Source organism: Lagopus muta, chromosome 4, assembly GCF_023343835.1.
Source record: "Lagopus muta isolate bLagMut1 chromosome 4, bLagMut1 primary, whole genome shotgun sequence".
Lineage (NCBI taxonomy): Eukaryota > Metazoa > Chordata > Aves > Galliformes > Phasianidae > Lagopus > Lagopus muta.
The window spans coordinates 46,336,411-46,352,794 of NC_064436.1; the positions used below are offsets into that span (position 1 = coordinate 46,336,411).

General features: G+C 37.7%; 1 protein-coding gene across 2 annotated transcripts in view; it reads left to right on the forward strand.

Annotated features, from left to right (window-relative positions):
• The window catches only part of USP46 (ubiquitin specific peptidase 46), a 29,479-nt gene that overhangs the window by 4,352 nt on the left and 8,743 nt on the right, over positions 1-16,384 (forward strand). For both annotated transcript variants that reach the window (XM_048941518.1, XM_048941519.1), the window contains 5 exons: positions 6,658-6,738; positions 7,181-7,394; positions 9,081-9,310; positions 13,146-13,222; positions 16,238-16,321. In XM_048941518.1, the coding sequence (XP_048797475.1) occupies positions 6,658-6,738; positions 7,181-7,394; positions 9,081-9,310; positions 13,146-13,222; positions 16,238-16,321 (686 nt within the window). The remainder of the gene's footprint in view (positions 1-6,657; positions 6,739-7,180; positions 7,395-9,080; positions 9,311-13,145; positions 13,223-16,237; positions 16,322-16,384) is intronic.

A 16,384-nucleotide genomic window follows, 5' to 3' on the forward strand; every position in this document is an offset into this window, starting at 1 on the left:
GTGTACACCCAACTCCACAGTGTATGAGTACTTCTGGAGAGCCTTGTGTCTGTTATAACAAAGCTCTGTTATAAGCCTTCTCTTGGACATGCTTAGACTTTGCAGAGAAGGGTGCTGTGCTGATGTTTTCAAGCCAGCTTGAATTCTGGATATTGCTCTGATTATTTCATTTGATTTCACTACTGATCACTTAATAATATGTGCCTCTGAACTGCCATAAAACCACAACATCCCTGACCATTCATTGAAATTTCATGTGATAAACCTGTATTGTTTCTGCCCTATGTCTGTCTAACCTGAAGACTTGTGGTGACAGTGACTATTTCATATCTCTAGGCAATCCATCCCAATGATTCAGTGTCCTTATGGCTAGAACACTCCCTAATGTCTTATCTGAATTTACCATAATTTGAGCTTCCCACTTCTCCTCCTGTCCGCTCCTGAGACCAAGAACAGACTGATTCCCTTCTGTAATAAATGTTATATGCTTTAAAGTATTCTCATGCGCTGTCTCAGTCTTTTCTATCTTATACATGACCCCGTTCAGCCCCTTTTACAAGTCATTTTCCTCTAGGGTTTTTTGTTTTTATTTCCTTCCTTTGGACTCTCTCCGGCTGTGTTTGTATTTCTTGAAGCCTAGCACCCAAACCTGGCCACAAGGTCCTGTGTGAAGTCTTCCTGGTGACAAATTAAACTGGAAAGTCATTTTAAGAACTTTTTAGGCCTCTGTCTGTAAGAATTTCTTTGTGTTGTCTTTTTTAAAAATCATCATCATTAATTTATTCATCTGAATAATACGCTAGAGTCTCTAGACAGTGCTGTTTGTTTGTTTTCAGGAACAATTAGCTTAGCTCTCTCTCATTCTGCATATATGCAGGTGATTCACGTCTTCCTGTACAAAATGTTGTACTTGCCTTAGATGAATTTCAACCATTTTCAGAGCATTTCTCTAATGGGTCAAAAAATCATTTTGAATTCTAAGCCTGTCCTCCAGTACATCTGCAGCCTTCGTAATTCATGTTATAATGAGATTTAATGAAGATATTTAATCTTCTGTCCTCCATGTTAACAAAGAGTACTCCAGCTGGGGGAGCTGTGATGAAGTCTAGAAGAAGCCTTACCTTAAAAGTGCACTAAGACACGATGAGTGTCATCACTATGGCCTGCACAAAAGTGCTGTTGAGGAAATTACAGGCTGTGAGCAAACCTCAGTTTCTTTCTCACTTGTGAGGCCATACTGGGTTTATTTGTTCTGAAGAGTAAATGGGAGAGGGAAAAAAAATATTGCTATTTGTGCCAGGAAAAAGACCAAGTGCCACTAATCCAAGAACAAATAAACTAAGAATGGAGATGGTCTTCAGTAAAAGAATACTGAACTGCAGTTTGGTAAATGTTGCCTAATTATGGAAACTTTGAAGGTCAATACGTAAAAACAAAATTACTTTTGGATTTAAATATTTAAATGTGTAACTTGTAGGTCTTCAGTAGAACCTTGCATCCCATACTTGTCCTTTAAGGCGTATAAGGCAGAGTACCTTGAAAATCTTGGACAGAATAGCCAAGCGATTCAGGATTTTAGGCTTCAAGGCTTTTTTTCCTATTTCTTGGCAACAAGAGCTGAAGTTATTGATGGTGTATATAATGTGTACATCCATGTTTAGAGACGGTTCAGCGCATCCAGTGGGGAAAAAAAAAAAAGTCAGGCATCTGAAGCTTGTATAATTTGTCGTTGTGGTCAGAAAACTCTAAGGAAAATATGTGAAATTATTATTTTAAATCATCCTTCTTCCAAAAAGTATGACCACATACTCACTTTTAGGTCTGTCAGTATCCTCTTGCTATTTACTATGATCCCCTCTGTTTTTCGTGGCACCTTCTCTTTCCTCTTTTATCTCTTGGCAACAAGAACTTAAAATAGCTGTTCTGGTGGAACAATAAAACATTTATTTGCTGGAAAAAAAAGATGCTAATCTGGCTGAATTAAACAATTTTTTGTTACTTTAGAAATTACAAAGATGTTTCAGTTTTGACATTTCATATATGTGAATTTTGAAGGAGGTGTGTTCAGGTATTCCAATTTCTCTTTGGAAGTAAAGGTTGACCCCAAGGGAAGTCAAGGTCCTATGGTGAGTGTACGTGATATATCTGTTGAGGACCGTTGTGTAAATACTGCCCAGTATGATCTCCCTCACTCTTCTCTTACTCTATTGGTGTTGCTTCTGGAAAACAGGTTTGGATTTTCTTTACCATTACTTGCTCTCTTTCCAGTTATTTGTCACAGCCATTTGCTGGTCAGGGGGCTTCTACATCTTTTTTACCTTTCTTTTCCCTCCCATTCCATACACTATGCCTTCCAAAACTGTGAAACTCAGGCTGCCTGGTCCTAAAGCCATATCTATTTTGTTCCAATTTCTCTTCTACCAGTTCCAGCATCACCCTTTGTTTAAGTTTTCAGTTTCTTCCTCCTGGAAACAACACTATTTCTAGCACATAGCTTTTCACTTCACTCGAATACTAAAAGAATATCTAGTTTGCAGCTGTGTATGTGATCTGAAGCCCTTCTTTGCCATCTTTTGTTGATCTATTTTTGTTTATGTATTTGTTAAATATCTGTTTTCGCTATTCAACTTTTGTCTTCTTTTGCTTAGATTTTCTTGTGAACAAAATATTTATTGTTTCTTACTTTGTGTTTTCTAGTTTGATGGTAATTCATGTTGTGTTTCTGTTCATTGAGAAAATAGCTATGCAATAGGTTTTCCACAGTTGACTTAAGTTTCCAATTTCTTTACTGCACTCCTTTTCTTTAAATTAAGCACATATGTATTCCTAGAAATTTAGTGACATATTTATAGCTCTGTCAGAATGCAAAATTAAGTTTGATTTGCTGTATTGTGTTAGCAGCATCTTTCATTTTGGCACTGTTTCATTTCTCATCTTCCATAGAACAATTTTATTTGGTTATTTTGCTTTGTATGACTTAATGATCTAATGCAATGTGGGTTTTTTCATTGTTTTCTTTTTGTTTTCTTTTCCCTACACTGTTCTTTTGTATTTATTCTTAAGTCCAAAGGAACAGGAGGTTTTGTTTGTTTGTTTTTATTTTACTTAAAAAACTTTCATATGATGATAGGTACAAATTAAACTTTTATCACAGAGTCACAGGGGTTGGAAGGGACCTCTGGAGATCATCCAGTCCAACCCCCTATAGCAGGTCACACAGAAAAGCATCCAGGTGGGTTTTGAATATCTTCAGAGAAGGATACTCCATTAGAGGAGTATTCATTAGAAGGATAACCATTCTGGGCAATCTGTTCCTGTAAAAGTAAATATTTTCCTCATGTTCTCATGGAACTTTCTGTGTTCCACTTTGTGCCCACTGCCTATTGTCCAGTCGCTGAGCAACAGCAGAAGAGCCTGGTCGCATCCATTTGATAACCACCCTTGAGTGTTTGAGCAATTGTACACTTGTAAAAGTGACCAAAGTGATTTCTGTGCCTGGGGACAAGGATAATCATGCTTAAAACCCAATGTAAGTAGTCATGGTTGAACACTGCTATAGGTGAACAACACACACACACATTTAACACGTCTCTAATAAGACTTTTTCTAGCTTTAGCCTGGTTTGGATGTACAGTTTGTGGTTTATTTGGGTTAGAATATTTCCAACCATTCCTTGTGTCATATCAATCACTTTTGAAGAGCTTTTGTATGTCAAACGTGTAACGCTCATTGAACAGATCTATGATGAGCTGTTGGAAACTCCATAGCAGTGTATAGATTTTGCATGAAGATAAGTTAGTGCGCATCATGGATTTGTTTGTTTTTCGGTGATAATTATTTGGCAAATCCTAGGTCTTGCTGTTTCTCTCAGTGTGTTCAAGATAATTTAAATGTTGAAAAAGATTTGTCAGAACCATCTGGCATCCTCTGAAGTAAGAAACCTGGGCCTGGGGAAAAAGAGGTAACAGAGGAGCAATTAGTTAGCCAAGCACTTACATTCTGCTAACATATACACTATATGTATATGTACACACTAATGCACGTTCTGTAAAAGAGTGGGAGGTCACTTTTGAGAGGCATTATTTCCTGCAAGTTCTAGAGGGAGAATTTTTTCCGGCATGGAAAAATCTTCCTGCAGAAATGAAAAAAAACAAAAACAAAACCAACCCATATCCAATTTCAGTCTTAATTTAGAGAACTTAATTTGAATGCTGAATGTATAATTGAAGAAAACCTATGCATTGGTTTGAATGCTGTGCTGTGAAGTCTGTATGAGGATGGTTTTCTTCAGAAGTTGCATTGATCTTCTGTATTTGAATTGTCTTCTATAAGCCAAGGCGTTGATTAAACCAGCAGCTGTTTGCTTTGCTGTTAGTATCAGATAGGCAACTGCCTATCATTTTCCTCCCTCATGGGAACTCAGATGCTTTGCAGAATGTAGCATTTTTGGCAAGGCTGCCTCTCCAAGCAAAAAAAACTGATCCTCATATAGAACTTACGTAATTATCACACTGTCATATCAGTTGAAACACAGCCAGCAATGGCTTTGTACTGATCCGTTCTTCTCTGAGTTTCTCACTGAGGCTTAGTAGAGCCCTCCAAGGGCATACAACATATTTCTTAATCTTTTCATGGAGCCTTGTGCAAATGAATTACCTAGTCTCAAAGGGAAATCCTCTACATCTGGTCTAAGAAATAATCTCTGTGCTTGTAAGAGAAAGGAAGAGACTGGAAAGAGATTTGGTAAGGGTTTATGAAACACAGAAGCTTTGGACCTTTTCTGGAAGCAGCCAACTTGAAGGAGCTTCTTTACTTTCAAGGCTTATAGGTTGTTAAAGAGCACCAGTGCCGGGTTTCACACCATTTCCGTTGAGTAAAATCATCTTCTTTTGATGGACTGACATGAAAAAATAATCTAATAGAGCAAGCAATGTTGATATTAGGTGGAGGAAGGAAATAAAAGTCGGATGTTGAGAAGAAAAAACAGAATTACTGAATCTGATTAACACTAAATTTAAAAATTTTAACTGATGAGCTCTCCAAGCCATTATTGAACAAACCTCAGGAACACAGGTCATTTCAGAGCACTAGGAAGAAACGCTGCGTGTAAATTTTTTTTTTTTTTTACTCTATTTGAATAGAGTCGGCATGGACTTGTGTAAATGCAACCTGATGTCAATCTCAGAAAAAAACAAACAAACAAAATACAAATATGAGTATGGGAGGCAGCTGGTAAAAAGCAAAAAGATAATAAAGTTTTACATGTTAGCATCTTTGTGGTGGCAGTTTATATGTTGTAATGAAAGTCAGCCAACTGTGCCATTCTTATGTGACAGAAACTACAAAGGCTTAGTGTATTAATACTGCATACTGCAGATTAAATTCAGTAAGAAAATGACTCTCTGATGTCAGTAAAACAATTATCAGACAGATTGAGAACTGGCTAACCAATAGATCTTGAATAACTGTACATAGAGAATACTTCTCCAAGTACAGCATTTTTACTGATGTCCTTCGGAGATCATAAAATTGCTCAGGTTGAAAAAGACCTTAAAGATCATCAAGTCCAACCTCAACTTAACCATACTACCCTAACTCTAACAACCCTCTGCTAAATTATGTCCCTGAGCATCATATCCAAATGGTTTTTGAACACATCCAGGGATGGTAACTCAACCACCTCCCTGTGGAGCCAATTCCAGTGCTTAACAACTTTTTCTGTAACTAAGTTTTTCCTGATATCCAACCTAAACTTATCTTGGTGCAGCTTAAGGCCATTTCCCCTTGTCCTGTCACCTGTCACCAGTGAGAAGAGACCAACCCTGCTCTCACTGTAAGCACCTTGCAGGTACTGGAAGAGAGCAATGATGTCTCCCCTCAGCCTCCTCCTGTCCAGACTGATCTGTACGTTTACACAGTAGCAAGGAGTGACAGCACTGGCAGCAATGAGGCCTGTTAGCTCAGTGATCTAAGCTTGTTAAAAATAAGCATTTTCATACAGTCAAGCTGCAGGTAATGTACAAAGAAGTCGTGAGTGTACTTTACAAACCAGTAGCTGTGAAAGTGACTTTACTGTTGAAATGAAGACACAGCTGAACATAATTTGAGGCACTGACCAAGAAGCAAGGCAGTGCTTGGACTTATGCACCTTTCAACATTAGAACAAAGTACCACATGTATTATGCTTACTTTTAACTTCTGTGCTGCTCTTATTAGAACAAGGTGCTGTTCTGGATCTCAGGTTTTGTTAAAGGCCTCTGACAAATTAGAAGGGATGCAGAAGAGTTTCAGTAATGCTTAGAAAACCTGCTCAACATCTAGAGGTCAAGTATCTTTATGAAACAAGAGCATAATGGGATCCAGCTGCTTAAGTATGAAGTATGAAATAAGGGAGAGGCGTGTGGGGGGAGAACCACTGTTGTTGTGACCTGTTCACTTCAAGTCAGCCATCATCAGAGCACCCAGGTCAGGCTAGCTTCACTACCCACAACTGCAAATATTTGTGTTGGCTCGGGTGACTGTTGTGCTTGGCCATTAGAAGAGCAGAGTTAGCTTGGCTAATTGTAACTGAAAGGAAAAGGTGCATTTCTATCTTAATGTCCATGACTTTATTTTGGAATTTTAGTAGTTTACATTAATTCTTCCCTCTTTCCTTAGGGCACCAATGCCTCTGCTCTGGAAAAAGACATTGGCCCAGAGCAGTTTCCCATCAATGAGCACTACTTTGGATTGGTCAATGTAAGTACCATTTTCAATGGACAAATCCTATATAGAACTATGGTTTTTGTGAATTTTACTTATTTTTTTCATCCCAATGCTGCTCTAAGGCACGATTGCCTTGTTTTTAAAAAGTGTTGTGCACGTTCCAGTTTTAGGCAGAATGGGCTGCGGAATTGTTTAAAATGTTTTGAAGATAACTTCATACTCCCCAGAGAAAACAGTTTAGTGTTCTATGGACGTTTCCAGTGGTTAGAGCTTAAATTGATAAAGTCAATTTTACCTATAAAATATGAGGGACAGTCTCTTTAATTTTTGTAGAAAGTGATGGAGTTGTATAAAAGTTATATAAATATATTCCTACAGCAGCTGCCTGGCAAAATGGCTGTGTCACAGAAGACAGATGTTGAGTAGTTTCTTGTGATACACAGAGATTAAGATTGTTTTTGCTTTTACATGGCAGTTTGGGAACACCTGCTACTGTAACTCCGTGCTGCAGGCACTGTACTTTTGCCGTCCATTTCGGGAAAATGTTTTATCATACAAGGCCCAACAGAAAAAGAAGGAAAATCTCTTGACTTGCCTGGCAGATCTTTTTCACAGTATTGCTACTCAGAAGAAGAAAGTTGGAGTTATTCCACCAAAGAAGTTCATATCAAGGTTGCGAAAAGAGAATGGTAAGTATGAAACTGGAATTCTCTTAGATATCTGTAAGCTGATCAGGGAAATCTAAACATTGAGCAATGTGGTCATATTAGTCAGATGTTAGGTTAAGTCTGTAAATGACTTTTAGCATTTTTTGGTTTTAGATACTAATATTGTAGTATCTGTTATGCAGTCCTATGCTTGAAATTGCTATGCCAGATTTCCTGAGTTCTCAGAGGTGATGATTCAGTGCATGGTATGACAGACCGCACTGAGCAGTGAGTTAGAGCTGGGGAGAAGGTGCCATTCTGCCTCAGGTTTTTTCTTACTTTTAATGTAGCATGGCAGAGAGAAATGCTGTGGGCAGCTGGCAGTACTGAAGCAGCGTGGCCTATTAGGGCTACAAGCATTACAAGCCCAAAATACCTTGGGAGGGCAGGAAACTGTGTTTTGGAGTTGTTCAGTGGACTGCACGTCAACCACTGCTGCTGTTCTTAGGAGCAGTGGGTGCAATCTGACACTGAGAAGCATCAGGCCCTTTTTGAGCACCACACTGGCAACAGCATATGCCTGGTCTTTTAGTGTTTCTTCCCAAGGGATGGGGGGAATGTCTTGAAATAAGGAAGCCTGCCATACAGTTCCTTTTCAACCTGGATTCGTATCAGTGTGGGTGTTGTACTTGGAAACAAGGGAGCTTTGAATGAAGAGAAGAACTGTGAGTTAACACCTGGGAGAAATTGCCTCCTGGTGACAGCATGTAAATGGGCAGACTGTCCATTGCAAAGCAGGCATTGTAAACAGTGACAAAGTCAGCTCCAAGTCATCTTAGTGATAAATGCCCCTACTCTGCTGGGATCACCTTTTGGGACCTGGTCTTATGTTTTCAACTTTTTCAAATTAGGGACGGATTTGGAATATATTAATGTGCTTCTGTGTTCAGGCTAGCTGCTTCAAAGCTATTGACTGTACAATATTTTTGAGGAAATCCATGTGGGCTTTTTCCAGGAGCAGAGGGATAAAATCACACATTTCTTGGGAATGCAAATTATTTTTCTTTAATGTTTTGGGTAAGTTAAGCCTTCACTAGGGAAGAAGCCTGTTTTTCATCACCACTGAGGTAGTCTCTGCTCCGGAAGGCATTTTATATGAAAGAGAAGTCTGTGCTCATCTTGTGTGTGAAAAATAAGCTATGTTAGATGTTGTTGCTATTGTTGTTGCTGTTGTTGTTATTATTATTATTATTATTATTATTATTATTATGATGTTTGCATCCAGCATCTTCGTTTTCCCCAGCCAAGGTTTGTACTGTCCAAACTCAGTGATGTGGAATGTATGGGTGGGAATCAGTCTGATATTAAGCAATGGGTGTAAGCAATTAATGTAAGTTCCTTCTGTAGTCACCAGTTTTCTTGTACAGTGGGCACAGATAGTTGGCTGCACTGAGGACCACCCTCTTGCTTTCTTCACTGACTGTAGTAGAAGCCTACACAGCTAATTCCAAATACAACCCCACTCTTTTAGACACGCTAAAGTTATGTGAGTTGAAGTCTTCTCTCAAGGTAGCTTCTCTGAAAGCCAGTGTACTTTTCTTTGGCATGATTGTAAGTAGTTTGCTGAGCAAGGACCAATACATGTCTTTGGAAAACAATGACTTTAGTTTGATTTCTTGAAATAAATGATATACTCAGCTTTAGAAATCTTGACTCTCTTCTTCACAGATCTATTTGACAACTACATGCAGCAGGATGCACATGAGTTTTTGAATTACTTGCTGAATACAATCGCCGACATTTTACAGGAGGAGAAGAAACAGGAAAAGCAAAATGGGAAATTGAAAAATGGCAACATGAACGAAGCTGAAGAGAACAATAAGCAAGAACTCACCTGGGTGCATGAGATTTTTCAGGGAACACTGACTAACGAAACTAGATGTTTGAACTGTGAAACCGTAAGCATTGGGATAGATCTTTTTTTTTTTTTTTTTTGGTTGTTGCCCTTTAATAGATAGATACGTTTCATATGTATAAACATATGAATCTTTTCAGACATCTGAGAATTGTGGATATTCCTGTAGACTTTACTTCTTGAAGTGAGTATATTCTTTTCTAAAAATTTATTTTTCTAGGTGTTTCTTGGCTAGCCTTTGCCAAGTCTGGCTGTCATAGCATGTACCTCTACACTTAGAACCCTTGCTAGTTAATCAGTATCCTTCTCTATTACTGTAATTTCAGGAGAAGGTATTTGCATTGTTATTCCAAGAACCAGAGGAAAGATAAGATGGATTTGCATTAATTTATGTCGAAGAATGTGACTGCCAAAGGATTTGTTATTAACAAACCATACGTGTTCTTTTGTCTTCTGAAATATTCTTAAAAGAATGGTGGAAGTCTCTTTATTTGAAGTCTCAGTAAAGCACAGCATAGTTTGCAAATCTTACCTAACTTTTGCTTTGTGTCAAGGATGAACTAGTTTTCTCAGCACTTTCTATAGCTGATAGAATTTGCAAAGGACCTTCTTCACGAATCTCTCTCCATCTGTCTCCAGGTTGTTCTGTGAGATGGAAGTCTGAGCAATATCAGGTATTCCATCTACACAGTACAGCTTGTTCTCATTCCAGTCCTTGCACTGAGTTGTTGCAATTGTTTGTGCAGCAGTGTTGTGAATTGGGCCAACGAACTGATCTCTCCTAAGAATGTTTCCAACTCAAACCAATATTGCTACTTTGGAACTTGTCTATAGAAAACACAGCTTTAGATTACTCGCAGGTCTAACTCTAGGCAGCCGAATTTAGGTGAGATAAAAGTCTAGAAGAACATATTCTGATATTCTTTAATGATAACTCTACTCCAAGTAAAAGACTCCTTGGGAGCTTGTGTTCAGGGACAGGGCAGAGTGATAAAGTGACAATCAGCTTGAGAAATGGGGTGGACCGAATCTGGAACAAGACTGTTAAAGAGAAAATGTGAGAGGTAGAAATTGAAAATTAATTCTTTAGTATATTTCAGTTATGACAGCTCACATAGTAATAGCACGATAAAAAAGTGGAAGGATAGGATTCTTCTTGACAGACAAGCTTCTTTAAACAGTTGTGGCCTGTTTAAAGAAGCCTAACATAGGCCTAACACCCTAAGTTTGCTCAGTCAAATTGTAATGAAGTCAGGATGTGTCCCCGAGTAAGAGCAAAACCGCACAACACCAGTATGTAACTCAAAGTGATCAAGCTGTACGGAAAAAAACTGCACTATGTGCTGCTGCTGTAGAAAGGCACTGCAGCTTCCTGTGAATGCAGAAATATGGTGCTCTGTACAGTATAATTCTACAGTTGTTTATGTTTTTTCTTTTATTACTGTACCTTGAAATCTTTGGAAAATGAAATGGATTAAAAGGTAACACTTTGCTAAAATGTGAATGTATCGTGCGTGAGGAATCGTGCAGATTCCAGTAGTTATTCTCACAAAGAGGGCAGTCTGAATCTGTGTTTCCAGTGACCTCTAGTTATAACTGTATTATTCTAGCTTGATTGGACTCATCTCCCCGTTTGAGCAATATATTATGTGCTGAAGTCAATATCAGGATTCCTAACTGCTTAGTGATATTCAGATGAAATGCTCTATTTGCCAAAGACTTTTCCAAGTATTTAACCTCCCTCTTGATATGCTGTGTGCCTGACAGAACTCTACTTCCAGCAGCAGAGACACAATGTTCTCTGAGGTTTTGTTGCTCTATTTTTGAATTCTATACATGTGTTTACACTGCAGTTGATTGCTGCCAGTTTTGTGGTTTCCTGTGCTCTTTGGATAGAATCATATCTCAGAGAGGATTTTTGCTTGAAGAACTGCTGTTCATTTTATTTAAATGTACGTTATGCCTCTGTACATCCTTGGTAATATCAAAATTCATCCTGCTAAAGGTGTTCCTCTGGGTTCAAGGTTGATTTGGATTGCATTCACCATGTTTATAGGATGATATAATATGAAGATGAGCTCAGAGCAGTACGTAATTTCCAGACCCACAGGCCTGCATGAGTTTGAGCATAGAAATTTGAGCATGAGTGTCCGGAGTCAGAACAGCAGATGGAACCCCTTGCTGAAGTTCTGGATTTGAACTTTGCAATCCTGTCAGATTAAGTTATTCTAAAGAAATGCATTCACAGAAAGCAAGATATGGAGTGTTTGTGCAACGTTTACAATCAGAATTGGTTGTTACAAATATGACTAAATTCATTTGTAGTAATCCTGCTACAGTCTTAGTTTAATCTCATCCGAAAAATAACCATGTTGTTTTTTCTAGGTGTTCAAGGCCTTAAAAACTAGTTAATGGATGAGCAGAAAATCACTAGATTTTGGGATTTAATTGGTTACCCTGTCCTAATTTTAATTTAATTTACAAAAACATTTATTAAGATGCTGAGTAAGATGTGTTGTTCTTTATGATCTGAGATGACTCAAAATGGGGTCACCTTTTACAGATCTGTTTGTCTACCATTCCTGAGAGAGTCCTCATTAATATTTATTGCAGAGAGGTTCCAAATGTGACCAAAGTTTAGAACATCTTTGAATTTTGGAGAAGCTTGAGCTCAGAGTTCCCAACTACCTCAGGGAGTTGCTAAACTACACCTATTATGAATATTAATATATTATATATTGATATATTATATATTTATGTGATATATATATATATATGATATATCATTGATATATATATTGAAGATTTTCCTTATTTTGAATCTCAAAGCTGATACAAAAGATGAAGGACCATTAATGAGATGACCTATAGGATACATGAGTGGCATTTAAAAATCATATTTCCGGTCTGCAAAGAAATATTGAAATTCCATGATTTTCCATGAAAAGAATTCTGGAGAAAAATGTTTTGGCTCAGCTGAAGTACAATAATTATCTGTTGTAGAAGATAAATATATGTATACACATATAATTCAATCTCCTTCAAGATTAAACATTTTAGGTGAAAAGTCATTTTCAAGCAAAGCCAGGATCTATCACTCTGAAAATGTTTGAAAGACTATTTTTTAGAAAAAAATACTTTTATCAGACTTTTTCTCATCTTCTTCCACCTAAAAAAAACCACATTGGTGAAATCACAGTGATTTTACAAAATATTGCCACTTTGCCATTTTTTCCTCCAACCTCTCATTCAGTCTTGTTAAAATTATTCATCAACAGTAATATTCCATGGGGAAATGTAGGTGTGCCAACAAGAGACACAAAGCCAAGCTTTTAAATTTTCACTGGAGAAAAAATATAAAGCATTTGAATATGACATTTCTCAATGAATGCCTGCATGGAAATTATTTTCACTGTATCCTTAATAGTGGAAATAATCATGTAGGGCGTAAACTGAGATTACACAATTTATACACAGATAAAATTCCAGTATAATAAGGAGCTGGGCTGTATTTTGTAACAATAGAACATATGTACTACACCAACCAGAGCCTAATGTACAGGATGATGCTCCCTGTTTAGTGGATAGCAAAGTGCCGTCATCAGTCTGCGGTCAGAGGGTTTGGATAATTGGAATAGACAGAAGTTGGAAACTGGGTTGGCCTGGTTGCTTAATTGGCAGAATGAATATGGTCATGCTGATCTAGGAAAAAAAACAAACAAAAAACAACAACACAGAAAAACCAATTGAAATAAATACTTTGTGTAATTTATTTTGAGAAATTGTTCCATCTTATAGCATTTGCCCATAGATACATACAGCATTTTGATGCATGATGTTTTACTAAATCTGCTTTACGTGTATATTTTTTGCTACAGGTTAGTAGTAAAGATGAAGATTTTCTTGACCTTTCTGTTGATGTGGAGCAGAACACATCAATTACACACTGTCTAAGGTAAATGAATGCATCCCTTTGATGAATGTTTCTATCAGATTTTGTTATATTTTCCAAATCTACTAGATGCAAAAAAGAGAAATGGAATAGGATTGTGTTTTGAGCTTTTCCTAAGCAGAAAATTACTATAAACTGGGTTCTTCCTCTAGTGACAAAATACACACTAATGGATTTTGTTTTTCTCTTGTTTTCAATGTATGTGTTTGAAAGAGAAAAAACAATTTCTCTCTTGGGGAAAAATTGATTGCACTGTCATCTTGAAGAATTGCTGTAGAATAATAATTGGTTTCAAAGAGATTTGTGTGTGCTTATCTTTAAGCTTTTAGTCAAGTGCTTTGTTGATTAGGATTTATGTGCATATTAAAAGTCATGTGTGTGCTTTGTAGAGCACTAGAGTCCTTAGAGGGCAAAAGATTTCAGAAGTCTTCTGTTGTGCCATGTAAGTTTCTTACTACACATCTTATCAAACTATAATGAGAAGTTTTTAAGTCAGTTCCGCTCTTATTTCATGCCTAATTATTAAACAAATCCTTCAGAGATCTACGTAATTTTCAGATTTGCATGAATGGTTCATCTGAGAGATATAAAATGTATGGAGTTTTGGCATCGATGCAATAGACAGGTACCTAGGTTTAAGGCAGAATATTACTGCTCTAAAGTAATGATTATCGATTGGCCAAATTACTCATTCAAGCTCCAAAATCACTGGCAACGTTGAACAACTGCTGAAACTAATTAACAGTTGTTCTGGAATGCCTAGAAGTGTTACCTGATATCTCACATCAACTATGGAGTTACAGAAAGAGAAAGCATACAAGGCATGGACCACTCCCTGAGTCAGATGGCAGTGATTTCTATGTGACACAACTGTCCTAAGAAATGGCTACTGCAAAGGTAGTTGCTGCATCTTTACAGATTAAATTAGTACTGCATTGAAAAGGTACATAAAAGAAAATCTGTGCAATACAACATTTCAGTAAAATGAATTTCTTCCCCATATAGATGAATGTTCTTTTCAGTTATTTTTGTAGCTTTTCAGATTGAAAATGTCCTGTCTCTGTAAGAAATCTGAAGAATGTAAGTCTTTGGCATAGCCTTAACTCCACAAAGCAGACAGCTGGACCTGAAGCAGTAAAAGTTTATGAATAATATAGTACATTTCTGTTATTTTTATTTCCTCTAGGATCTGCAAAGCTTTTTGATCCCAATTTCTAACTAATCTGCCTATGCTTTTTGTTCTGTTTTGTTCCACTAAGAATTCTGTCATCTATTAAAATAGGAAATTTGTACTATTTACTCATATAAACAGTAGAAAGCATCTTCTGCACTGTTGTATAGAATCTGCAGAGTTTCTAGAAATTGACTGTAGAGGGTCAGTGATGAATTAGCACGTTTTGAGAGAGAAAGTAAATTCCTTTTTCCTGTTAAAATACCATATAAACAGATGCAGATTGGCCCATTAATGGAACGGGAGGGAGTTAGAAATGTCTTGCAACTCATTCTGCTGTTGTAGAGAAAGGTTTCTCAAGCCCGTAGTTCTTGTTTTTAAGTGTGAAACATGTTTTAGGAGTGCTGTGCTGAGAATTCTTGAAACAGAAATTGCACTTTTGAAGGACAAGAAAACCATCTAATTTTCCTCCATACATCTCTTCCCCCAAGGAAATAGTTATTACTTGTGTTTAGGCTACTTGTTTTGTTCTTGGTACAGACAAAGAAATTAATGTGCTGAGTCAGTAAACAAGCAGTGCCTCTAGGTTCTGTGACTGTGCCTCAACTGCTTTAGTAGGACACGGTAACAGCCTTTTAGGCGGAAGGTAGAGGACAGATAAGAGAGTAGTTTGTTTTAGATTAGATATTGAAAAAAAAGTACTATCTTTGAGGATGGTGATACAGTGACGCAGTTTGCCCACAGAAGTAGCTGTGTGCCATGGATGCCACGTCCCTGGAAGTGCTCAAGGCTATGTTGGATGGGGCTTTGGGCAACCTGATTTAGCAAGGGATGCCTATGTCCAATGTTCCTTCCAACTCAGGGTATTGGAATGATAGAATACATCTATTTAAAGCACAGTCACAAAAAACCCACTGTGTCTAAAGTGGAAGATAGGTGCTTATGCCTGCATTTAAGGTTCTCAAAACACCTGCCTAGTTGCAATGTAACGCTAGAGCTGACAAAACAAATTATTGGGTTTTTTTTTCCTGTTAAGATTTTTAGACACCTAAAGTTCTGTTCCAAAACTTATCAACGTTGTGATTTCTGACAAATCTTTTCGGCTAACTGCACAGCACAATCAAGCCAACTCTTCCTCTGCCTCTCTTCAAAAGCTCAGATGACACTTTCCTTTTTAGACGTCGTGAAGATATAACCACATAACTTCTGGATAGATGCTCAAAGGTTAGGGGATGCAGAAGACTGAGTTCAATTTATTTTTCTGCATTAGATGATTCAAGTTTAGCTTACAGGAGAACACTATAAAATGTGAATTACCTGGGGATGAAAGAAGTGTGCTTGAAGATATTCCATTCTATAAATAATTTTAAAAGGCACTGGATGGGTTAAGCATCTACACTGAAATCTTGGCAGCCTCTTGACATGTAAGAGATGAAGATATAGGTCCCATTTAGAGATAGCTGAGTCCTTCCCTCCCCTACGAAGGCCAGGTTGGATGGGGTCCTCGTCAGCCTAGTATTAAATGGCGAGGTTGGTGGCCCTGCCTGTGGCACGTGGGTTGGAGATTCATGATCCTTGAGGTCCCTTCCAACCCAGACCATTCTGTGATTCCCTGTATTGCACAGAGGGTCTCAGCACCTAATACAAAGCTGTCACTACAGCCAGGTACTGTAAGTCCCTTGCAAATTCCAGTACAGTTTATTCGGGTGTTTTAGAAAACTGGATTTCAGCAGTAATAAGATTTCATCCCCTGTGTCTTTTTAGGATTCCAGTTCCACAGTCCAAGCGTGGCACTGGGTCAAAAGCATTAAGAACTTTGAAGAACTGATAATTGTATTTACTTACAGAGACTTCAGTAACACAGAGACATTATGTAGTGAGCAGAAATACTACTGTGAAACCTGCTGCAGTAAACAAGAGGCACAGAAAAGGTAAGTGAAGAGCAGGGTGGTTTCAATATGTTACTCCTGGACTTTGACAAACCTTCTCTTTAA